Source organism: Lycorma delicatula, chromosome 12, assembly GCF_047948215.1.
Source record: "Lycorma delicatula isolate Av1 chromosome 12, ASM4794821v1, whole genome shotgun sequence".
Classification (NCBI taxonomy): Eukaryota; Metazoa; Arthropoda; class Insecta; order Hemiptera; family Fulgoridae; genus Lycorma; species Lycorma delicatula.
Window position 1 is genome coordinate 69833391 of NC_134466.1, and position 26764 is coordinate 69860154.

At 34.1% G+C, this 26764-nt stretch overlaps 1 protein-coding gene across 3 annotated transcripts in view; it reads right to left on the reverse strand.

Moving 5' to 3' along the window:
* LOC142333464 (putative serine incorporator) overlaps positions 1-26764 on the reverse strand; it is a 69927-nt gene that overhangs the window by 39651 nt on the left and 3512 nt on the right. For all 3 annotated transcript variants that reach the window (XM_075380655.1, XM_075380656.1, XM_075380657.1), the window contains exons 3-4: positions 19478-19662; positions 19143-19352 (exon numbers count right to left, since the gene is read on the reverse strand). In XM_075380655.1, coding sequence (XP_075236770.1) covers positions 19143-19352; positions 19478-19662 — 395 coding nt within the window. The remainder of the gene's footprint in view (positions 1-19142; positions 19353-19477; positions 19663-26764) is intronic.

The window sequence follows — 26764 nt, forward strand, 5'->3', positions numbered from 1 at the left end:
AAGCAGCCGAAGAAAGAAATATACCCGAAGGTGCGTCCGCCACCGCGCAAGTCCGCCGAAGAGTTGAAAAAGAAAGAAGAGCAGGATTATCGTGAATTTGAGAAAAAGTTGGATATGAGTGCTATGTTCGATCACTTGACTGAAGAAGATAGAATGTAGTATGGCAAAAGTGTCTAGGATGATGATGGTTCACTGAGCATGCGTGCTTTCGGTGAGGTTCAACAAGGGGAAAAAACGTTGATTAGCGAGTTACATCAAAAAATGGATAGTACCGGTTTGCTTCCACTGGAAATGGTCCCGCCGCCTGACACGGCCGACGACGAGATGAGCGGTTTAAGGCGAAAGCAAAAAGCTATGAGGTTTAATTCCTACATGGCTCGACGCCGGATCGAGACGCCAGCAGCGGCCGAAGAAACCGAACCGCCGCCGACAACAAAGGACGAACATGAAGAGACGTTCGAGCCAGAACCGACTATCGAAGAGCTGCTGCGTACGCCCGACGGGAAGATGAGGGCGAGAATGACTGTCAAAACCAGTCGTTTTGACAAGACGAGGGCTGATAAAAGAGAAAAGCGTACTGTAGTCGAGCCATTTGCGAACATGCCGATCAACAGGTTGGGTCAGTCTGAACTCAGCTCAAGGATCCCGTTCGGGATCACCGATGAAGGAAATATCGACGTCCGCGAAAAAAATCTGTAATTTAGCGTATGCAGAAAATTACGATGATGCCGTCAATATCAGTGACTGCTTGTATATCATCAAGCAGTACGCTACAAATCGCGGAATCTTAATGTGTGAAGACCAGAGCAATCTTAAAGCTGTTGATTTCAAAGGCGGTCACGCCAAAAACGCTGCTAATCCAGACGATGAAAACGATTTAATAACGTTGAGTTACGCACGGTTTTTCATCCAGAAAAAATTCGACGAGGTCGTCAGTAAGATGAGGAAAAATGAAGAAACCTCTTACGAGATCTGCAACATGGAGAAGAAAAATGAAGAAGAAATCTCTTTCATCGCGAACGACCTTGGGGGAAACATAGAAACTAATAAGAAGATTGAAAACGAATCTGATATAAAAACGGAGGAATTATATGAAGACTTTTAGTCGGCTATAAAATGCGGAGAGCGAACAAGCGAATAACCAGTAAGAAGAGAGGAGGCGGTTTGGTAAGTTCGATCGCGAAAAGTATTGCAGGAACAGTACTAAATCGAGCGGTAGGAACCGTACTCAATCGAGCGGCAGACTTGCTTCCTTTTGAAGCTCACATACCGAGTTACCAATACTGTGAACTTGGAACCAAATTAGAATAAAAGATTGCGGAGAGGAGATCCAGGGATAAACCCTCTCAATAAAGCCTGTAAAGTGCACGATATAGCGTATAACACTTACAGCGATTCTCTACGGAGAGCCCAAGCCGATAAGGAATTAGCAGAAAGAGCCTTTATTTCTTTCTTTTTCCTGTTTAGCCTTCGGTAACTACCAGTTAGATAATTCTTCAGAGGATGATATGTATGAGTGTACATGTTGTGTACTATTGTACATTCTCAGTTCGACCATTCCTGAGATGTGTGGTTAATTGAAACCCAACCACCAAAGAACACCGGTATCCACGATCTAGTATTCAAATCCGTGTAAAAATAACTGGCTTTACTAGGACTTGAACGCTGTAACTCTCGACTTCCAAATCAGCTGATTTGGGAAGACGCGTTAACCACTAGACCAATCCAGTGGGTTAGCAGAAACAGCCTGGCAGAAGGTAACCGCACCTGATTCCAGTATTGGTGAGAAAGATGCCGCGTGGGCGATAACAAACGCTATGAAATTAAAAAGCAAGTTCGGCGGAAAACTAAATAGACCATCGAGCATAGGTGTGCGGAGAAAAGCGATAAGAAAAAAAGGGAAGGGTGTTTATTTGGAGCCATATCAACCAAAGACCGGATGCGGTGTAAAAAACGGCGTCGTCAACATCGTGGCGGACAAAGGCGCTAAAATACTGCGCAACCTTCCGAATAAACCTTTGACTGACATAGCGCTTCTACATTTTGCACGCAAAGTAACTATACCATATTTCAGAGGGGTTTTCATGCGCGATACTCTACCGGATAGAATAAAGAAATACGAATCGAAGATAGTGAATTTAGACAGCGTCAACAATTCGGGTACGCATTGGGTGTGTTATAAAAAACGAGGTGTAAAATGCAATTTACTTCTATAGTTACGGTAACCTACGCCCGCCTAAAGAATTAACGCGTTATATCAGATCCGGCGACGGCAGAAACGACATTGCAATCAACTATAATTTATATCGCAGAAAGGGATTTGATTCAGTCATCTGCGGACATTTGTGTTTGACGTTTTTGATATGTTCTGTCTGAGCGGAAAATCGTCCGTGTTGTCTACGGATTTCTTCCCGCCGATAGAACTCGGCGATGCCGCGTGGGAAACAAGTCTCGTCGATTTCATGTCTTACAACAACATCGCCAACGTAGGAAAAGGAAAAAACAACATGTTTTATGACGGCGACGGTAAAACAATAACGCTACCTCGGGGATGTATGAGATCGAAGATTTGCGTATGAAACTGAAACATGGGATCGCTGGTTGCGTGGCCGATAACACGAAGGAGGAATAAAAAATGCGATTAACAATGATGATTCGCATCAACGCAGCATGGGAAACTATCTGTTGTGTTTAATGAATTCGAAGGGCGATTGTAAATATGAACCGCAACATCGCAGTAAGAAAATCTCTCGGAAATGTGTTTTCAACATCGCGGTCGATCCTACGACGATGTGTTTTCAACATCGCGGTCGATCCTACGACGATGTGTTTTCAACATCGCGGTCGATCCTACGACGATGTGTTTTCAACATCGCGGTCGATCCTACGACGATGCATTCGCAACTGTTTTCCCTATTCTATCCGTAATCTTTTAGGATTTGACACAACATCCTGCTCCCTAACACGTTGCACATATCTCAGAGTCCGATCTGTATTTCGACTGTAAACGCGATACGTATAACCTGTAACATCATCCGAGGATCATACGTAGACGGAGAAGAAAGTCATATAATTCACGAATTCTTTCCTAGCGTCGGGCGCGGATATAAGGTAGTCGAAGTACTTCACTTGCGTCATTTACCTGCCGGTGAACACCAAGTCTATACTAAATATAACCGTACAAGTGTGCGACCAGAAATCAGAGCTAATAAATTTTAGCGACGAAGAGATGACCGTGAGGCTCCATTTGAGACGAAGGAATGATAGGGTTGATTTTTCTCGATGATGTAGAATATAAATCTCCTCCCGTAACCGCAACAGACAATCGGACAGTAAAGCTTAAACGATTAACACGAGAGAACGTGCGTTTTCTCGAATCTTTAGGTTTCACAGTCTTACAGCAGCGCAATGAGCGGCCAGATAATTAATGTCGATTCAGTAAACGCGGTGTTCGATGACACAATTACGGGTAAGGAATACCATACCCACTATCCTTACGCGGCTGCAACATTTAATAACAACGATGAGATACGAATCCCAATTCAGCAACAAGACGTGTACACGCTTCCGTGCGACAGTTACTTACACATCTACGGGTCGTACTGCGACGCTAATGGAGCGGCAGACCCGACGCTAAAATTATGTAACAATTTCGGCGCGTTTCTTTTCGATGAAATCCGACACAAAATAGCCGGAGAAGAAGTCGATAGAGTCAGAAACGTAGGCATAACTTCTACAATGAAAAACGCTATTTCGTTCAGGAATTCGTAAAAAGACGATATTTTCAAGGCTGGTGTCGATATCCAATCAGATAACGGCGGTTATATCAGCGGGGAATCTGGTAGATTTAGCATTGTTACCTCTAAGGATGCTCTTAGGTTTCTTCGAGGACTACAACCGAATATTGTTGAATGTTCAACATGTTCACTTGTAAAACGAACAAAATCTGTCCTTTTGGTGAAAATAATGAATGCGCTATGAACAGAGTTATATGGCTGCACATGTGGAGGTGCGAGCAAAGCAAATTCTATAATACCTTGGAAGCGGTGGGAAACGCTATGAAAAAGTTAAGAATTGTTGTTTAAACAGCCCGGACCGGAAGTCTTACGCTATCTTTCTAAATCGTTCATCATCGACTATTACGGCCATTACATCCCTGCAAAGGTGTACGAAGATCTGCCTGTCTACCTGCAGCAAGATCCAGAAATCTAGATCAGTCAACAGTTTCCTGAAGCCGGCAAAGACTGGAGTCAAGTTCAGTTTTTTATTTTTATATATATGTGTGTGTGTGTGTGTGTGTGTGTGTGTGTGTGTGTGTGTGTGTGTGTGTGTGTGTGTGTGTGTAAGTACATTGTAACGTCGTTCCAGCTGTATTTAGTTTTAGTTTATAGAAAATAAATTTATATAAAAAATAAAAGGCTTGTTTTTTTCATTTCTAGATATAATTTAACCTCTCCTTCCTCTAAACTATTAGAAATATATATTTAGGGGGTTGCGATCGAACCGGTATGATCATTCTTTAAACGAAAACTGTGAAAGCATGATCGTACTAATTATTGGTTTCTTTGCTGCAGTGGTTACTATCGCTGCACACAACTTCGATCCAAATCAGTTTCTGCTAAACTATGATTACCTAAAAGGAGGAGATTACGCGAGTCTGGCCGATGAGGAAGCAACTTGAACGAGACTGAAGCCTTTATGCGCGCCTCCAGATGCGGCGTAGCAGACGCTTTTCCGTACGCGGTATCTAGAATCGCTTGGAGAAAACGGGAAATAAAATGGCACTACCAGCGGACATCGGGTGAAAAGATGCAATTAGCGAGAATAGCCTTCGAGGAATGGGCAAAGTACACCCTACTGACTTTCACTCACCATTACTACGAATGATATCCTCATTTCAGATAAATACGGCACCCACACGTATGCTAAAAACGATAGTCAGGTGCCCGAATATACTTGATGGTCCTGGCGGTATCTTGGGACACGCGTTTTTTCCCAATACATCAAACACACTCGTAGAGATCCATATAGATGAAGAGGGAGTTTTGATCTTGACGGTAAAGCAGACAAAGGCAAGACCAGTCTATTTCATACGTTGTTGCACGAGATCGGTCATGCCTTAGGAATTTGTCACTCTTACAATAAGGATGCGGTCATGTATTTGTATCTAAATGGACGAGCAGCAAACTTGAGCGAAGACGACATACTAGCCGTGCAGTCGCTTTACGGCAGCAGCATAGCTGCGACGAATACTACTAAAAAACCGTCATCTACACCTTCCGCAACCCCCGCAATCACCGACGTATGTGCGATAAACGAAGGTAGTAACTATAAAATTCACTACTTGTTAGTCAACGGTAAACTCTACGTAGTCTTCAAGAAACAGCTGTGGATAATAGACATCACTGACGATGGTAAACATGAAACCAAAAGCTACTACAGGCCTCTATCTATCATCGATCGGTTGAGGTTTCTTTCCGGCACATTCCAAGGAGTGGACGCAATTTATCAGCGGCCGAATGGAGAAATAGTACTATTTTCAGACCAAATGTTGAACATGTTTAACCTTCACACGCAACAACTGATCGGAGGTTATCCTAAGAATGTTTGTTCGCACTTCAATATTGTCCAACCCTGTAAAATCAACGGGATTGTAAACACATATACTGGAGAAACGTATTTGATCTACAACGAGGACTACGTGTCAGTGATAGACTAATGCACCTTCACTGCAGCCAGAACAGACCTCGTTTCTAATCTATTTCCTGGAATACCGGCAGCCATAGATGGCGTAGTTCGTTTCAACAACGGACTGCTTTATTTTTTTAAGAACGGAAACTACTATGAGTTTAACGAGTTCAACAAAAAAGTTATTAGATTTGGAAAGAAAGATCACGAATTATTCGGATTACTGTGTTATAACAATATCATTTTAAAACAATTCATCGAGTTCATCACCAAGTACCATGTTTACCCTAAAAAAACAAAATTTAACTGATTTTTTTTGTTCATATTATTCTGAGCATGTTATGTGATTGTAATACTTAAAATAAAAAATAAAAATAACATTTATAACTACCAGTGTGTTTTATGTATTTACTTTCATCATTTTTTATCCGTAAAGTGAATAACCCATTAACTACTTTTTTTCTACGAAAATAATTGTAAAAGGAAAAAAGACAAGACACCAAATTTTATTTGATAATTACATTTATTTATTTCAATATGTATATATGGTATTTAGCTTAATTTAAATAAATACATTTTTTCAATATAACAAAGCGAATATAGTTTTAACTTTATTTTAAAATACAATGAAATATATATACAGATAAATTAAAAATACATTTTTTTAACCGATATAACAAAGCGAATATATAGTTTTAACTTTATTTAAAAATACAATGAAATATATATAAATTAAAAATAAAATATATTTGAACAAAATATTATAGTTTTAACTTTAAAAAATAAAATAACATAATTTATAACAAAGTAATTAGTTATTTACATTAACAGTCAGTATATTACTAATATAAAACAGTTATTTATTTCTATATATACATAGTATTTAGCTTTATTTAAATAAATACTTTTTTTCTAAATCAATATAACAAAGCGAATGTAGTTTTAATACTTTATAATTACGATGAAATAACATAATTTATAACTAGTTATTTAAATTAACACAATCAGTATATAATAGAGTTATGACAACTTTTCGGTTTCTAGCATAACAAACACAATTTTATACAATATATTTTGTTATAGAATTAACAAACAGTATTAATTATAAATTATTTTTACACAGGGCAGGAACATTCTTGTATATAGGATGCATAATGAAAGAGTTTATCGCCCCTTTTAGTCGCCCTTTACGACAGGCAGGAGTTACCGTAGACGTATTCTATATAATGCCCCAGACTACAGGGCGAAAACGTTTTATTCATTATAAAATAACTCTGTTTTCAATCGTAACCAGAATAAAGTACCTGATTATATGAATCACTTGATAAACAATTAAACCACTCGTCAAAATGAATGCTAATGAAATATACTTTAACCGAATTTACATATCTTGGATTAAGTAAAATTGATATATTACTGAATTTGTCAGTCGATGACAACTTAAACACAACACATTCTTCGTTGTTAAAAACGATTATTTAACAGACATTAGTATGCTAAATCTTTAATAGTAAAAGTAGAAAAATAAAAAAATAGACAATTTAAACATATAGTCCGATTTGGATCCTTTTTAATATCGTATTATGCATAATAGTTTACATTAAAGTTCAATGTACTTCTATCTAATAATGATAATAGATGTTTTAACTCATCATCGAGATATAATTTCCCATTTTTGACCACTGCTAAACTTGAATATGCTACTAGTGAAAAACAACTCCTGTCTTGGTAAACTATAATTCGATTTAAAATAAAACATTATAAACTGAAAAGAAACAAAATAGATGCTATTGAATGCTAAGATATTACACTTTTTTTAGCATGTCATTTTCAAATAGGTTGCTCAATTCCAATGGCGTATTTTTATGTTCGTAAGCGATTGTATTAATTTCATCAATTGCAATTCTTTTATCGTCATAATTACATAACGCTGATTTATTTACCGTAACCGTTTGATTATGTTCTTCAGATCGAAACATTTTCATCTTTCGATAAAAAATTGACGCGGGCTGTTTCAAACAGGCATTGTAATCATCTAAGGTAATTTAGTTTTTAACAACATTTTTTTAACGCCTTTCGCCTTCTTTTCTACCTTTCCGGCCGCCGTTCTAAACGTATAGTTTCGCTCTTAAACCTATGAATTCTACAATCGGCACGCTTTTTCATTCATCCTTGAATTTACCAAGAACCTTTTTATTAGCAAGCGAATGAAAAGGGTGATTTATCGGATAATCTGAGGTGTGAAAATACTGAATAAAATCTTCGTTTTGCATATCGCGATTAAAATCAAGTTTTAATTTGATAAAAAACTGTCATATGTAATAATTTAACTTGGGAGCCATATTTCGATTTTATAACATCGTAATGAAATTGATACATTAATGTTTTGCTTAATTTAAGACGGCTAAACCTACGTAAATCGGTTTATCGAAATATATTTTCTCTTTAGAGCACTGTATAGCGCATAAATTTTCATCGTAAATTATCGTAATTATTAATGTAGGTTTACATATACGTTTGGAAAGACGACGCGGACACAAAACTAATTCTAAATTTAATCGTTTTCTTACGTTTTCCATACATTATCCAAATACCGCATTGTTCATTAATTTAAAGAAATCTTTTTCAAAATCATTCGATGCAGCCTGCCTATTACACGTATTTAGATCAATATACGGTTTCAACCATCTTGCTTGTTCAAACTGGTAAATTGTGTGCACTTTAATTGCTTTTAAACCGTGACAAACGGCTTGTTTCAAGACTTCATAATGACATATAATTTTTCTTCGTCTCTAAAGTAGCTAGTAATTTGCATTGTTTAGAAAAAGGCGGCGGTTTATTCTCTGGGAGGAATGGTAACTCGTTGTGATCTAAGTGCAGGCTCTCAGGGTATTCAACGTCGACCTCAAAAATGAATTCTATTCGGGATTCTGCTGGAATACTACACACGTCTTTTAGGATAATATCTTTTAAATCATCGCGGACCCACATAAAATTTTTGAAAGGTACGTACCTACCTCATGGGGGTACATACCAACCTCATACGGCCCAACCGTATAGGTTATTGGCATCGATATAGGTAAGATACTTCCGAGGGGAGTGAGAATCGAAACAGTCTTTTACATAAGGATTATTTGCAGAAGCGTATTTCGTAACGCACATCGACATTCCACCTCGAATTCCTTTCTCTACGAAAAGAATCATATCATAATCGGACAGCAGTTCAAGATTTACTTTCGTTTTATACAACATAGCTTCAAACGAAAAACCTGGCGCGGTAAGATAATGTGCGCAATCCAGTCCATATTCCCTAAGATACAAGGATCTAAAATTTTCAAATACGTCGGCTAACAACAAAACATCGCATTTAATATCTAGATCGCTATAATCTCCAAGGGTGAAAAGGCCGTTATCGTGTCGGGATTTAAAATAATCCTACAGTTTTCGCATTAGCATAATCTTTATCATCTACACTCGAGCCGGTTAGACTGCTGTAAAACTTTTCTTTAATCGGTAGCTCTGTTTCGTCTAACACAGACCAAGAGCTGTTATTATAAGGATACACACCTTTGCGCGTTACTAACGGGAGTTCATTTTCAGAAAAGTATTTCCTGATAATGATTCAATTTACATACGGGTAGATTTGAAACCAGACCTGCAATACTATCCGGCATAAATCGAAACGAATCCACGAATTGAATGGACAGTTTTTTTGATATTCTTTTTGAGAACGAGATAAATTTGTCTACAGAGTTTTGTATAGCATAAATATTTTTCGTATCGTAACCCAGCTGTCTAATAATAGAGTTCGAATCATAATTATTCGAATTATGAATGAATACAGGAATTTTCATGCGATTTTGTCTTAAACGTATTACATTTGCGACATAATGCAGTACGATATCTGCCGATAAGGTGACAGTGGTCGCGCTGAAGTGGTAAGTCACGTGTAAATCCTTTTCCACACATTTGACAAGATCTAGCAGACTGAAAAGCGTTCATATCTTCATCTGTCATAATAAGAGGAATATTACTATCAATTGCACGGGCTATTTTTTTAACTATGTCTGTAAGACATTTCATAAACCTATTAGCCGCATTCGGACCTGTGTAAAGGATAAGCGGATTGGGGACTAATCTTTAATTGCAGATGGTACGGTTTCATCGAATACAAAATACAGACAGTAACTCATTGGAATCTGTAATTCGGATTCTGCAGTGAACGAACATTTCGGTGACTGTAAACAGGTATGAACCGGTTTTAAAATAGATTCGAAGTCCGCATAAACTACAATAGGACCAGGAAATTTATGGTGATAGTTTTTAAATTTTAAAATCGGTGCTAATCCATTTTCTGCCTCAGGAACTACAGCTTTAACGGAGTCTGTTTTTTTACATAATTCCGAGTGAGTTGTCATTTTGCGTTCGCTTTCAGAATCATGTTTATAATGCGTAAAACATCGCTTACAAAATTACTATTTTATGACTATGTTTACTTATTTGGCTGGAAACTAAACGGGAGAAATCTGATATATAACAATAATCACTAGTATCATTCTGCTTTAACAAAAGCAAATCAAAAGGTCTTCCAACTCGCTGTCGCATACCTTAACAGGAAAGACTTGTTTCTGATCGTCTAACGAGTAAACATTCACAGAAACGTTACTTTTCTTTTCAAAATAACGTATTTCATGTAATAATGTAGGAAAACTTATACTCAAGTCGTACGGATTCATCAGTTCTATATCTTTCGTCTACCCTTTCCCGATGCGGACCTTCCACGTATTTACAAAGAATAGCCCATTTATAGCAGTAATCATCATTATTTTTAATATTTATAACCGCCTTTCGCCTATATATTTCTTTCGGTAACGGGAGATACGAAGTACTACACAAAGGTTGGTATTTATTAATTCTTATCAGAATGCCAACGATAAACACCAGCGTCTACCCGCTCCCTTTCATCCCAAAAACGGCTTCTTCATCAATAATTCCCCAAATATCATTATCGACGCTATATAAATTGAGCAACTCTACGTTTTTTGTCTTAAAACAAATATCTTTGGTCTCATTCAATAACTCTTTACCGTACGTACACTCTAGTAGTACATTAAATTTAATTGGGCCTACCGCTGTTACTACTTCAGACAATAATTGAATCATATCACTCTTTAAATTCTCTAAGAAATTCCAAATGTCTTTTGCATTACTATCGGTATTTTTATAATAATACGTTTGGAGATTACAAGCAAACGCATTTTCTATCAATTGAAATCGGTCCGTTCTTCCTATTTGCATTAATCGGATACGCTTGCAACTATTTGAATTTGCCATGCCTAAAAACCGAAAAGAATTTTAATTACAAACTACTACTATTACTCTACACCACTACCAACTACACTTAGACAACCAGAAGAGGTACACTTAGAAAACGGCTTCGCGCTTATCTTCCTCACGATTCTTTTAGCACCGTCGTCATTTTTTACTTTTTCAACGGCCTGCAACATCAGGTCATCGAATGTAACAAGAACCGGACTTCCTTCGTTAACGACAAAAACAGCAGGGTTAAGAGCCTTCGCGTACCGCTCTTTCCAATCTTTACCTTCGATATCAGCGGTTTTAAATAATTCAATTTTAACTAAATAATCGCCCGCGGTAAGAGGTGTCGTTAGATCAACTTGCGTTTCATCTAATAAAACGCGAATATATTGTTCATACGACTGAGGAGATCTTTTTTCATCCTCTTCTCCGAGTAAGACCTCTTTCAAGGTCCGTTTTGTTCCTTCCTGCGGCTTCATATTAAACCACAGTAGACCTACATCGGCTTCGTCGAATTGTTTCTTGTCCGCTGCCGGGATATGTTTTATGCTATCTAAGAGGAAAGATATCGGCAACGTTCGGCAGTTTTCATTCATTTTCCCCCACCTGGTTGTCATCTAAGGAAGTAGATACATGCAATTTATATTTTATCGTTGTCAAAGCCAATTAGTAAATACATTTACTAATGAAATTAGATTCGTCGGTAAATATCTTTTATCGACTCTAGCAAACGCCTCTTCCCAATCGTTTATACAGAGCAACCCCATAGTATAGAATTTAATAAGAATATCCATCAGGTTAAGCTTATTAGTCTCGTCTACCGATGAAAACGGGGCCGCCGCTTTTTGATATTTAACTTTACGACGAGAGGCTACCGTCGCAAGCCGACGTCCGCCCACCAACGTTGATGGAACCTGGCCACCCCATTGACGATCGTGGGTCATGTTACCGGTTGATGATTAGCGATCGCTACTGCCTGGCGGGTAACTCCCGAGGTCGATGGAAGCTGTCCATCAACGATCGCGGGTCGTGTTACTGGCGGCGGCGGATTAGCGGTAGCTACTGGCTGACGACCAACCCCTGAATTTGACGGTATCTGACCGTCATCATCCATTGCAGTTCGAACTATATCTTCTATCATCATTATCTCTTTGTCAGATAAAATCGAATAACTCTTGTTGCTGCTGAGACATCCGCAACATACAGGGTTTTATTATTTCAATGAAACATCTTTTGAATTCATGTTTAGAAATAGGAATAATAAATCCTATCTCTGAAAAAAATTGTCTTATATTTAATATAATATGGCGGGATTTTATTTTATATTTTTGCTGTCGCAATACACGTCACAACAACGGTAGTAACAGCAAATCTGTTAATATTTGCGACAACAAAACATTCATTTATCAGTTCATGGGTTCTATTCACGACCACTTCCAGTTCGCAAATTATGCTTTGCATCTTAGACGCAATAGCATAGACAAAATGCTGTGGTGTAATACCTGCTATTCGCCAGTTCAACGCAGTTAACGCTCGCACTTCAAATCTGCAAATCTCTTCACGACAATATGCGTTCGTCGTGTATTCAACTAATTTATGGATCCCTATAGGATCAACTTCATAATATTTAGAAACAATCAACAAACAACTACATGCTAATAATTGCAGTTGATTATCTCTAATATTTTCATTAAATCTGACAGTCGAAATTAGCCAAAGCGCAATAAAATACTGAATGCTGTTGTCGTTCAAGAATTCACACTTGAAGCATCCACATCCACCATGCTATTACTTTTCGTCATAAATCATCATATCCGCTAAAATGTTATATCCTAATTGGGCAGTCGTCAATAACGACGTTAACAAACACCTATCACTATTTAAATCGTCGTTATCCACTATCGGCTGGGTTTGTTCCATCTGTAAAAGTTGAATTAAACTATTACTTATAATAAAATAAAATTACAAATACTATTTAATAATAAATAATCCCACTTTAAGGTCCAGCGGATGATATATCTGCGAAAATGGAATGGGATTTTCTGTTATCACTCTAACTGCATAAGCCATATCACCTATATCCATTTCACATTCTTCTTCTGACTTGAAATCGTCGGAATCTATAACCATTTCTATTAAATAATCAGGAGAATATTCTTCACAAGCATCGAATAAACTGTCTAAATTACAACTATCATCTGGAGTTAAATCCCACACAGTTTGACACTCAGAACAAATACCAGCACAAACAACACATACTTCATCATCATCATCAGCACCATCTGTGTACATATTAGTTACGGTAAATTCATTTTTTTTTGGTATACACTTTGATTGTTTACCTTTATAAGATATATATTATACAATCTTTTCAGTTTTTAAATTGATTTTAATCTAAAAAAGAAATAACAATAATATATTACTATTTCATAATATATAAGAATAAAACAAAAATATTAACTAATACCAATTATTCTGGAATAGTAGTAATTAATGAAAATACTTTGCTTAAATTATTTATATTTTGGTGAACGCGCATTTACATTTAAACTATTTTCATAATGAAAGGTTGCGCTTACCTTTGTAATAAGATGATGCAAGATACCACCATAATGATCACCGTAAAGAGTATACAAGATACCACCACCATAAAGAGTACACAATTTTAAATTTAATCTGAAAATAAAAACAAATATATTAATTTAATTTAATCTGTAAAAGAAACAAATATATTAATATTTATAAAAAAGAAATAACGATAATGTATTACTATTTCATAATATAGGAATAAAACAAAAATAGTAACTAATATCAATTATTCTGGAATAGTAGTTAATAATGAAAATACTTTGCTTATAATTATTTATTTTGTTGAATGCATTTACTATTTTCATAATGATGAAAGGTTTATATTTATAAAAAAGAAATATTTACATATATAATGTGAAAATTTGCTTATAATTTTTTTGGTGAATGCATTTACATTTCATAATTTTCATAATGAAAGGTTGCGCTTACCTTTGTAATAAGATGATGCAAGATACCAACGTACTGCTGCACAAGGTATCACCGTAAAGAGTATAATTTTAAATTTAATCTGAAAAAGAAACGAATTTATTACTTTAATTTCAATTATTTACATTTAAACTATTTTTCATAATGAAAGGTTGCGCTTACCTTTGTAATCAGATGATACAAGTACAACCGTAAATTTTTACTTATTATGACTTAAATCTTAACATTAAAAATTAAAAGATATTATTTAAATCTTAAAATCTTATTATTATTAAAATCTTGAAATCTAATTATTATTATTATTATTATTATGAATTAAATCTTTATATTAAAAATTATAAGATATTATTTAAATCTTAAAATCTAATTATTATTGTTAAGAAAGTATTTTTCTCACCTATATAATGGTTTTAATGTACAGCAGCAGGTTTGCACACTAAGAACACACTATAAATGTATGAAAAATCTGCCTGCTTTTATATAAAACTAGCGGACTTAAAAACAAAATAAAATTGTTATTTTATATGTTACAAAAGATAAGATATGATTGCACACACACACATTATTTAAAATTAAAACTAATATTATTATCTTTTCTAGTAAACAGGAAAACCGTGCGAAAAGGGGAATTACAAAAATTATTTTATGTACTACAAATGATATTATTGTTATCTTTTTCCTGCTATACAGGAAACAAATAAAATAAACAACGTATTATTATTACCTTGTGAGCAGGAAAACCAGTGCAGGGGAATTACAGAAATTCTTATGATGTTGCTATATTTATTGCGACGTTGTCAGATGCGGTGTTGCCAAATCTATCGCGACGTTGTCAGATGCGGTGTTGCCAAATCTATTGCGACGTTGTCAGATGCGATGGTGCCAAATCTATTGTGGTGTTGCCAGGTTTGACAACCCTGATGTGACCTTGTCCCAGAATCGGTGTGACCTTTGACCTTGTCCAAGAATCGGCATGACCTTTTGACCTTGTACCAGAAACGGCTTTTCTTGTCTACTTAAGGGGTTGAGCTTGGCAGCTGAGAAGACTGAAGTGTTGGTTCAAGCCAGTAGGAGACTTCCACCTATTACGGTTACAGCGGGTGATGTCACACTAGAGCCTGTGAAACAGGCTAAATACTTGGGTGTCATCATGAACGTAAGTTCACCAGGTACATCCAAGAAATAGTAAAGCTGACAGTATGATTGGGTCATTGTCTAGATTGATGACTAATGTGAGGGGCTCACTCCCATCAAAGAGGAGATTGCTAGCAACAATAATTGATGGTGTCATCAATTACCCCATATGCGGCACTGGTGTAGCATCAAACAATGCTATTCAGTAATGCAACATTGCACTTAACAGGGTCATGAAGAAGATGGCTTTAAGACTCACCTCATCATATAGAACAGTTTCTGCCGAGGCAGTATTTATTATAGCAGGTTTTCCTCCTGTTGAACTAAGAGTACTCTAGCGTGTCGAGAGGCACAATGATGTCCCCAAAGAAGAAGAATTTGCCAGACTTGTTGAGAGATGGCAGAATAGGTGGAGGAAAGGCAATACTGGTAGATGGACCTTCAGTATCATTCCAGATGTGGATAAGTTGGGAACATGGTGAGACAAGTTTTTGGCTGACACAACTCCTGTCAGACCACGGGGTGTTTTATGCATATCTTTTCAGTAGGAAACTAAGAAATTCCCCAACTGTGACAAAACTGACACAATAGGACATACGTTTTTTGAGTGTGTTAGATGGCAATTGCCGGCATAGCGGAAAATATTCTGCATAGGAAGACAGCTGAGGAGTTAGTGTAGCAATAACACCTAAAGGGTGGATGGGGAGGGTCATTAGAGGCGGCTGGTGGCCCCTCGAGGTCGATGTTCCCATAGATGTAACCAGGACCCTTCGAACCATCCAGAAGTTGCCGCAAGAGAGCAGCAATGAGACTAATGCCAAAAAGCGGAAATCCATACTGCTGTAGCAGGAGGAGGTTTTTTAAGTCGGTGTGAGCCTGACACTACCATTTGTGTGAGTGGATGGTAGCTGGGAGAGCTTTTCCTCCTCCTACAAAAAAAAATTATATTTAAGGCCTTATTCATAGCAAGTAAATAGCTCCATGACAAAAATACTGACGAGGTGTGATAGCCAAACATGTATGTTCTATTGCCAACGACAAAAGAACAACCAACAGAGTTATGTTTAGAGCCACCTAGCATTAGGATTCTTCTTGCAATTTAACTGGATTTGTGTAGTTAGTACGATAACTATAAAGAATAAAGCAATGATTTAAGAGAGAAGGTCACCAAGGTGGGAAATAACATTGAGTAACATTGTGAACTGGAGGTAATTGTATATTCGGAACTGAGAAAAAGCACTGAGCTCTGATGTCTATGGGATCAGTAGATCTCGGTTGTTCCTGATATCGATTAAGATGCAGGTTAAAGAACACTACATCAAAAGTCAGATGAATGGGTTGTGCTTTAATACGAGCTATATAGATATAAATTTAATTTCATCTACATCAAAGAGATGCCTCAACACTGTCCACTAGTAGATTTACCGTGGGGCTTTAACAACAGGTGAACACACCTGTAAATGAACTGATAAATGAATGATGGATTACATCAAGCATCCTAAGAGTGGTGGCCCGTGCGGAAGAATAAGCAATGCAGCCGTAGTCCAAACCGAAATGGACCAGAGCTCAGTAGAAGCACAACAGTATACTCTATCAGCTCCCCAACTAGTAGTAGATATAACTCTCAGCATATTCAGCATTTTTAGGCATCTCACCTTCAGCTCCTTTAAATGAGTTACCCACGTCAGTCATTGGTCAAACCATAACCCTAAAAATCTAACCTTCATGGACAGTTCAACTGGTTCACCATATAAAAACTTGGAAAAGCAAATACAATTTGTTTTCTCCAGGGAAAAAATGAATCCGGTTGTTTTACACCGCAATTCCAAACAAGTTATTGTGTTCAGAACAGCCTCTCACCAATTGCTAAAGTTCTACAAGCAATGAAAATTGCAAAATCATCTACAAGTAATGAACACGTGGGTCTTCACATGCAGTTTGTTATACTACTAATGGCTACGGCAAACAGGGCAACATTTAGGACACTTCCCTGTGGTATTCAGTTTTATTCCAACCAAATATGTCCCAATTACTCGGATGCCAAATTTGAAATGCTCATCTCATATGGCTAAAATATGATACACATTACAGACTGAGCTGTCATCACATGGGAAAAAGAAAAATCAGTCAAAAAGATATGGGACACAGAATAAAAAACATTTTCTTTTTTTTTACATCACACCTCATAGATTAATTTGTTATATATCAAGATACATGAAATTTATGCAAAATTTTTAGTTTTAAAGATTTAAGTGCATGCTATTATTTGTAAATCTAAGAAAACCTAATTTTTTAAATAAAATATGGATCAACAGTAGAACACAAATGTTAATCTTTGAAGCATGTTGACTCACTTTTTGGCGTACAACAAAATTACAAAGCTGTAAATAGATTGGTGAATTTATACTAAAGTATAAAAAAATGGTTTTCTTCCAGGAGCTTAACCTTGTTTACAACCTTGCAAGTATCAATAATTATTAGTTATGGACAGATACAAGTAAACCATGAAACCTTTTTTTAAAAAATGTTGGATATATTACCAAATGTTTCACATCAATTGCTAATAACAACAGACATCTATTTATAACAAATACAGAATAATAGCTCCAACATTATGATCTGATGGTTTTGATATCAATGAAAGAATAAATGCTATTATATTCAAATTTGTAATGTGCCATTTTTAAACCTTCAATTTGAGAAATATTTCTTTACAGTGAAGAGGGATTTAACTGCTTTAGATTCATTTAAATGATGACAATTTGTAAATTTTTTAAATGACTAAATAAATAATTTACTTGTCTTCACCTACTTTTGTCAAAAAGGTCACAACAAATAATTCCATCCAAATCCCAAAATATTTTTTTTTATTTTTAATTTTTTTTTACGGGCATAGACTACTAAGGTCTCGTCACGTTCTTAGAAAGAAATTATTATCACCATTAGGATCGTCATATGTAAGGGTGTAAAGGGCCCTTACATTTTATTTAAAAGCACAAATTACACAGAAACATTATAACACAACAAAACAAAACAACACTTATGGGGTGTAAAGGGCTCCGATATTAACATTTGAGATAAAATTCTCAAAGAACATGAAATTAAAAAATAGAAGTTATCAATATCATTATCTTCTTCTACCTGTCTCAATTATTTATTCGTTTAGCATCCTCAGGGCGACCAGAACCGCCATTAAGCAGTATATTAGTCACATCAGGATGCTGTGTCATATTTGTTAATCACTATTTTAAGGTACGAGATTGAAGTATTTGTATGAACCCACTTTTAATAATTTCAAGAATTTTATTAAAGTATTATACAGTTAACACTATTATTTTAAAATAATAATACTTTAGTTCTCTGCAATTAAAAGAAATGATCCTTTGTCTACGAAATGCTTTTGAGTGATGCAAAATGAATGCGAGAATAAACAGGAGAAATTTGAATAATTACGTTTTTTAAAGAAGAAATGAAAAACTGCAACAATTACATTTCAACCCGACAATTCTGAATGACAGATCCTATCCCACTGAAAGGGATTTTTTAATAATAATTTATCTTCTCAACATTAAAAAATAGAATAAAAACTAGTAAAATTATAATCTGAAAGCTTATGACAAGTTTTTCTTGACTTCCAATTGTTATTCCTGTTAACAGTGTTCTATACCTATGAGTAGTTTCAAAGTTTAGTATTTGTGTTAAGTAAAATTTTTTTCAGAATCATGAAAACAAATCTGTCTTCATTTAAGCCTAAACCATTAAATCTATCAATTAAAGAGATATCTTGTATTATCTATCTTGACACCTCTTGTATTGAACGGTTAAAAACACATATTGCAAATTAGAATAAGATTGCATTTATTATTTCACAGACATCAAAACAATCATAATATCAGAGCCTGTATAATCACATACAAATGAATATGTACACTGATTTGCACACAAACAAATAAGCAATTACTCTAGAAGTATCTCATAAAATTTACCATTTTTTTGATTCAGTTTCCTCATAATAACCGACCCACGATTCAGCCCAAGAGTGAGCAAAATCAACAATCAGTATTAACTGTATAACAATGAATACAAAACCACCAGCCATACCGAAATACATCCAAGTAGGGCTAAATGTTCCTTCCGGTATAAAGAAAGCACCGATCATCATCGCTATTACGATTAAAAATTTCAATCCCCAGAATCTACAAAGAAAAAAAAAAAATTAAAGAAAGACCAAATATTTTTGCAATATATAATATATTATAATTTGCACTGAAAAAACTGTCAAATCAAATGATTAATAAAAAAATATTAAAAAATTATTTACCCATTTTGTATGCCAGCACGTTGATCTCGAGATGATTTAACTCCGATCATGATCAATGCCATTATAAAGAAAAATGCAGCTAAAGCAAAACATAGACGATATACTGCCAAGTAGCCTACTGCTGACTGACAATCTATAGTGTACTGGTGAGGGACATAAATTGTTGTGTTATCACAAAAAGGTACCTATTAAAAAACAATAGCATTATAAATCACAAAATTTAATAATATACAAATTAACAATTGAACAGATATTAATAATTAGATCGGTATAAAATCCTATATTCTTTGGCAAGATTCCCTGAAAGATTAATAATAATCCTAAACATGATTTTATTAATATTTCTCCTCTGATAAAGTGCCAAATATTGATAATTGTAAACTCACCAAATTAACGTTTAAAATATTTTTCAATGATGCATCATCTACAGGAACAAATATAACAAACACTAGTTTAAAAAAAAATCATGCTAGGCCTACATAATTTTCATCACTATCATCTGGTTATATGCCCTGATGCATTCCATCGCACTATGTCAGTCTCCATTGCTCTTATTTTTTTTTTTAGCTAAAGCTTTAAATTTTTGATGGCTTAAATCTCTTTTAAATTGTTTATAATTTTCACATTACCCACTTTCTCTTTGTTGCACTTTAAACTGCTATTTTTTTTAGCATTTTTTTAATCATCAGCATAAGCAGTCCTTAGTTATTGATGGTTTGGTTAAATTCCATGAAATGAAATCTCTATTATCTGTCGAGCGTTAAGACCATAACATGATGAATATGTCAATAGAATGTAAACAGAATATAATCTTTGAAAATAATACAATATATAAATGAAAGGTGTATTTAAAAACTTATACTAACAAAATACAACATAATATAGTAGTAATTTGGTATAATAACACAGTTTTAAAAGAAAACAGTATAATATAAAATACTTTTAGAACTAGCAAACAGAACCAAGTAAGTGAAGTACTTTTTTTCAAAATGTCTAATTTGATATTTTAAAAATAAATTGCCAGTTGAAAATGAGAAAAAATTAATATTAAGAATAAGCCACACTTTTGGAATCATTTTAGCACATTTTATATCAGTATAGTCTTGTTGATTTAATAGTCAAACCTTTTGTATATTTTTTCTTAAAAAAAAAAATATAGAACAACTGCATGGATAAATAGAAAAGTAATTAAGGAGTTGAGTATGACCACCTTCAATTTTTACCATAATTATGAAGCAATTTATTAAGCCTTAACTTAAAAAAAGGCCAAAATAAAATTAAAATAATATAGAAAGAACAATATTCCAGAGTACTGTGCTTCAAATAATACAGTAAGATTGTAGCATACACTGATCGCACATTTAGATTTATTTCTTTGACTTTGGCAGGTAACATAAGTGATTGTTACACAGACAGAAAAATAATATTTTACTGCATTTATTAGTGTATTTATTAATTATATTTTCCTACTCGCATTAATTAGCCGTTAACTTGCATAAAACCTATTAAAATATTTGGGGGGTTGGATTTTGCTATTTTATTATCATACTTTTCAAGGTATTCTAAATTTATATAGACATCTACAAACCAATTTTTATATAGCATAATTATCATAAATTATTATCCAAGCAAGCCTAACACAATTATTTGTACACATGTTTCCTAAGAGAAAAAAATTAATAAACATACAGTAGCCAAGTAAATTGACGACTGTATTAATATCAAGGCACAATGGTAGTCAAGTCATTCTAGATATCTTTGTGTACCAAATTTTAAGACTCCGAAATCCAATAACATTATATAGTTACAAAATAACATGAGATCTTAACAATTTTATTTATCTATCAAGAATTTACTTTTCAAGAAAATTTGTTAACTAAGAAAAATGACATTATAGTTTTTATATAATTAAAAAATGTTTTTATTTTTTCTTCAATTTATCATGCAAGTTGAAGCTCAAGAGTATGGTGTAGACAAACCCAGGATGAATGGTTGGGTTTGGTTTTGGTTGACAATAAAATTCAGCTGGAGATAATGATATGAAAAGATGCCCAATGTAACCAGGTTTATGATTCATACAATGAAAATAAAAAATTAATAAGTCAACATAATTCATTGTCACCATAAATTATTGTTGCAAATACAGCAACACAAGGTACAGTGCATATTGCTGTTTATAATAACAATTTAGCAATTATACTAGTTTTAAAAGGAAAAATATGGTATGAAGTGAACCATATGACTACAAAAAAAAATCGGCCGAGAAATTGAAAAATGTATGTTTGGTCTAGAAAAGCAACAAATTTTAATAATAAAAAAAATAATAAAAGAATAATCTAACAAAATGTAGTGACATCCAAAAAACATTATAATAAAATTTTAAACCATACGGGAAGAGTCTCACAGATAACAAAATGATACAGATGAAAAAAGTGAGCGACTACATTTATTATCAAAATCAAAAATTATCAAAAATATTATTAATTTAGAATTTTGTTTTAAAAAAATACATATTACATATATACTCAACAGATATACAATAACAGATAATAAAAAATGTTTAAGCGTACCATATAATAAGCAAAAAACAGAAAAATTTGTTTCAAAATTCTTTCCAGCCCGATTTCATTTATTAAACAATAAATAATCAAAATTATTTCTGTAAATGTGATATTTATTAAATATCACTTTTTTTTTATCATAGCACATTCAGAACCTTAAAGAAACTATGCTAAATTGTATTTTTATTATTTTTATACGTAAAAAACACGATAATTAACGAAGTAAGGATAGGTAAATAAATATTCAATACATCTGTTGCTAAAAAATAGAGATCAGAATATGAAAGAAAGTAATGTGCAAAACGCACTTACTTGATTTTTTCTATTTATATCCTTCAGTAAAAGTATTCCGTTAAAACATACATTCAATGAAAAAACCGAATTTTCATCATGTTGAAAAGTTAAAAACTTGAGATAATGTTGAATACTTAAAATAAAGTTAATGCAAGTCATAATGAAATGTAAGGTGAAAATTACTTTCAAAACAAATATGTAATTGAAGAGAAGATGTTGAAGTTCACTAATAAGTCAACATGCATTGTAAACGCTAATAGATGATAAATTTATGACAGCAAATTTATAATTGTGAAATTTAACCAAAATTATGGTAATGATTTTATACTACCACTGTTAATTATATGAGTTTAATAAATGAAATCAGGTTGGTAAGAGTTAGTTTTGTAACAAATTTTTCTATTTTTTGCTTATTATATGGAACACTTAAACATTTTTATTATCTATTATTATATATATATTGTCTATATATTTAACAAGTGTTTTTTTTTAAACAAAATTCTAAATTAATAACAGATCTTGATAATAAAAATGTAGTCTCTCACCTTTTTGATATCAGTATCATTCTATTATCTGTGAGACTCTTACAGTATGGTTTACAATTTCATTGTAATTTTTCTTTAAAAATAAATACTGTAATACATAACTTAATAAAAAAATATTGCAGTAGATAATTTTTATGAGATAAGGACTTCAGCTCAATCCTAGGCTGTATTTTAATTACAGAGCCTAACTTCAATAATTTAACTAGATATCAAATAGAGACAAGGGTGCAGTTTGACTAAGGAAAGGTTTTTTGGGAAAACTATTAAGAAATGAAAAAATGATCTTTAATAAATGTGAGACATTGAAATTTTCTTAAATTATTACAGTACAGGCCTAATCAACAATAACATTTTATAAATGCTAGATGTATAGGGAATAAATAATTTTGCTCGAGAATTTTATTCGAGACTACAAAAAAAATGTATGAGCTTTTTTGATGCCAGAATCATAAATTTTTTGCTAATACAGATGACAAACTTCTTCTGCATTTCAAAGTAATGAAAAATGGCTTGTCATAAAATATTAGATATTCCATACAAAAGAAACAATTTTAAAAAGCATTTGGTGAGGGGAAGGCAGTGTGGACAGGAATTGGATAAAAGTTACATCATTCCATAGCCCAATAAATAAAGTTTTAGCAGAGATAAGCCACAAGAGCAAGGAGCATCGTACATCTGTTTACACCTTATTCCATTTTTGCATTTTGCTCACATTTCAGCAATTAAGTAGATGGACCTGTTCAAAGCCAAAACACAATAAATTAGCACGTAAGAAACTTCCATACAGAAAATCTCCTGTTTTGAACCATTAAGCCACAATTAAAAATCTATTATAACTTTTATGGCATCTATATTACCATGGCCGTTAGGCTTCTCTTGTCAACTCAAAAATGACTAGTCACAATGTTGCATAATTTTACATTTTAATCAATATAGGATGACACTTACATAAGAGTTGAGTTCACAAGACCATACTGTTAAGCATGGGTATACCAGAGGGGGGAAGGGGAGGGGCAGCTTCCCCACCCCTTGATGAAAAAAATAAAAATAAATAAAACAAAAAAATATATAAATAACCAATTTTAAAAACATTTTGAAAGAAACTAATTACAAAATAGACACTTGCACAGACTGTGAGAAGATTTAACAACTACTGTTACAAGCCAGTGGCAACAAGAGTTTTTTAGACTCATCACTCTCATCTCATGAGAGGAATATTCCAGAGGCTATTTACAAGTATATAAGAGCCCATACATTTTTGGTAAGAGACAGTGCCATTGTTACTTTCACACATGTATGTACATTTTTACCACTGTAAAGTTAGTTTTTTAGTGCCGGCCACCTGTCATCCACTTTATTATAACAAATGGATATTAGAACATTTTTTTATAAGTAGCCTACTGTGGCATTTATTACATGCTTTTTTTTATTTAACTTCATTGTATGTACTGTAAATTTACACAAGCGCGACTCTTGCTTTAAAAGCATATAACTTAAAATTTGTTATTCTTCATTTTTCTGTTATCTACAATAAAATCAGCTCGTTTCTAGTTTATCTTGAATTTGTCGGTAGAAAAAAAAAACACTGAACTACCTTGTGATAAATTTATGATTAAGATATGGATAAATGAAAATATACATTTTGGGATTCCCAAGTCCAGAGTGATTTTTAAAAAAATTATTGTTTGATAAACTTTCTACTGATAATTCTTTTTCATAAGATTTTTATGTTAAAATGATAAGAGTCATATTTTTGTATTAAGCTCAACTAGCATTAATCATATACCACACAGAACTCAATTCTGACAAAAATGTCAGTTAGAAACTTCCTTGTTAAATCAATGCATTGAGATGCCAAGTCCGTGTCCACACCAACACTTGGTCAAATTAAATATATTTTTTTTTTTGCAGCGAATTTAAAACAAAACAAAAAATACCAGCAGCAGAGATGAGGATGAGGACACGGAAGTACAACCACCCTCTGGTTCAAACATTGCATCTGAGGGACTTCTTATACAGTTCAAATCAATGTTTAACACAGTGAAAGTGAAATTGAAGATGACGCTGTCATAAAGATGATATTGGAAACTTCATCAACCTAGCAAGCGCTATGCCGGTTGATAAGAAAAAATGTCTGGGTATCTTCAAATAACTACAATTTTGCAGCAGATGCCAAACACCTCAAGGGAAATTTAATCACCAATGGCTGGACGCATATTCTTCATGACTAGCTTATTCAAGGAGACTCAAAGATGCTTTCTGTAAATATTGTGTGTTGTTTCCACTGTCAGCCAAAATGATGAGAAGTAGTTAGGGTTCTTTTTCCATCAAACCTTTCAATAAGTACAAAGAATGTGCACGATTATTGTAAAGCACATATCAGTCCCAAGGACATCAGACTACAATGGAATCTGCAAAATCGTTTAATGGAAAAAACAAATGAGTACTGTCCTCAACTGTTTCCCGCATCATTTTTTCCAGTACACATGATTTACCTGCCAGAGAAAAAAATTTGGATGAAGGCTACTAATTGACTTTGGCAATTTATGAATTGAAGCAGATTATTTATAACTTAAAGACAATTTTGAAACTGGACCAAAAACCCATCATATCAATCACCTATCATCCAAAATAATTTATCTATGTGGTGCTACAATCAGGGAAACATCGTCACAAAGTTAAAAAGCTTGCATTTACAGCATTTTAGCTAATGAAACCGTGGATATTTCTGGCGAAGAACAGCAGTCTAACGGATTACATTTCTTCAATAACAAAATCGAAGAAGAATTTTTGGGCTTTGTAGAGCTTGAAGGACCTAATACCATGAGTATTGCCAAAGCCATTGAAGATTTTGTGACAAACTTAAATCTAGACCCTGATAAGTGAATGGGATCAAGCTTCGACAGATGTTCCACCATGTCTGGGAAAGGAAGTGTGCAGATGATTTTAACACAAAAGTACAAAAAAACCTTTACTTCCATTGCTTTTCTCACAAACTTCACCTTGTCGTGAACAACTTAAATGTTATCCCAGAAATTTGAAACTGCATTGGAACTACCAACGAGATAATCACATCTTTTCGCAAATCTATTTTACAAGGCAAGCATTCCTAAATTGTATGACTAGGTAGTCAGAGAAATACAAGAGCATCCATATTTTTAAGGATCACTTCGTTGATACTGTTAATGCATTAGAGATCTTAGTTGAAGAGGGAAATGCAGTAATAAGAAAAAAATGCTTATCAAATGCACGCAACAGGATGCAGATCTTCATTTATTGTGTCAGTAGCATTTGCTAATCATTATGCATAACCGCATTCTGCTATACTAGAACCCATAGCAAATCTTGACTGAATACACTTGACATAGTCAAAGCCAACCAACACGTTCAAACTATTCTTGACAAGCTGTGAGTTCATCGGGAAGATGCGGAGAACGTCATGCCTGCCATTTTAAAAGAAGCAGGCGATATTACAATGTATTTGAATGTTGATATAACCACCACTTGCATTGTTGACTGACAAAAGCATAGAAGCTATCATCCAGCCAAAATCTATACAAATTTTGGAAAAAGTCTCAATAATTCATTACTTAGATTCCATCTTTAGACGTCAAATTTTCTGCAGCCATATCACCTGCATTTTCATTGATAAATTTCCATCTGAGTAACATGAGAATCGTTTCATTGTATGGAGTGAAAGTACTTCATCTTGTGCAACTATTTACAGTTTAGAAGACATTGAAGGAGAAAGGGAATAGTGGTTCAAATGTGGAATGAGGTACAGTAGCGCCATAATTGTAATTTTAAAAAAGAGTGAATTGTTTTTCCTGACTACTAGAAAGGCTCTGCTGATATATTGCTTTCACAGTCCTACAGAACAAGTAATA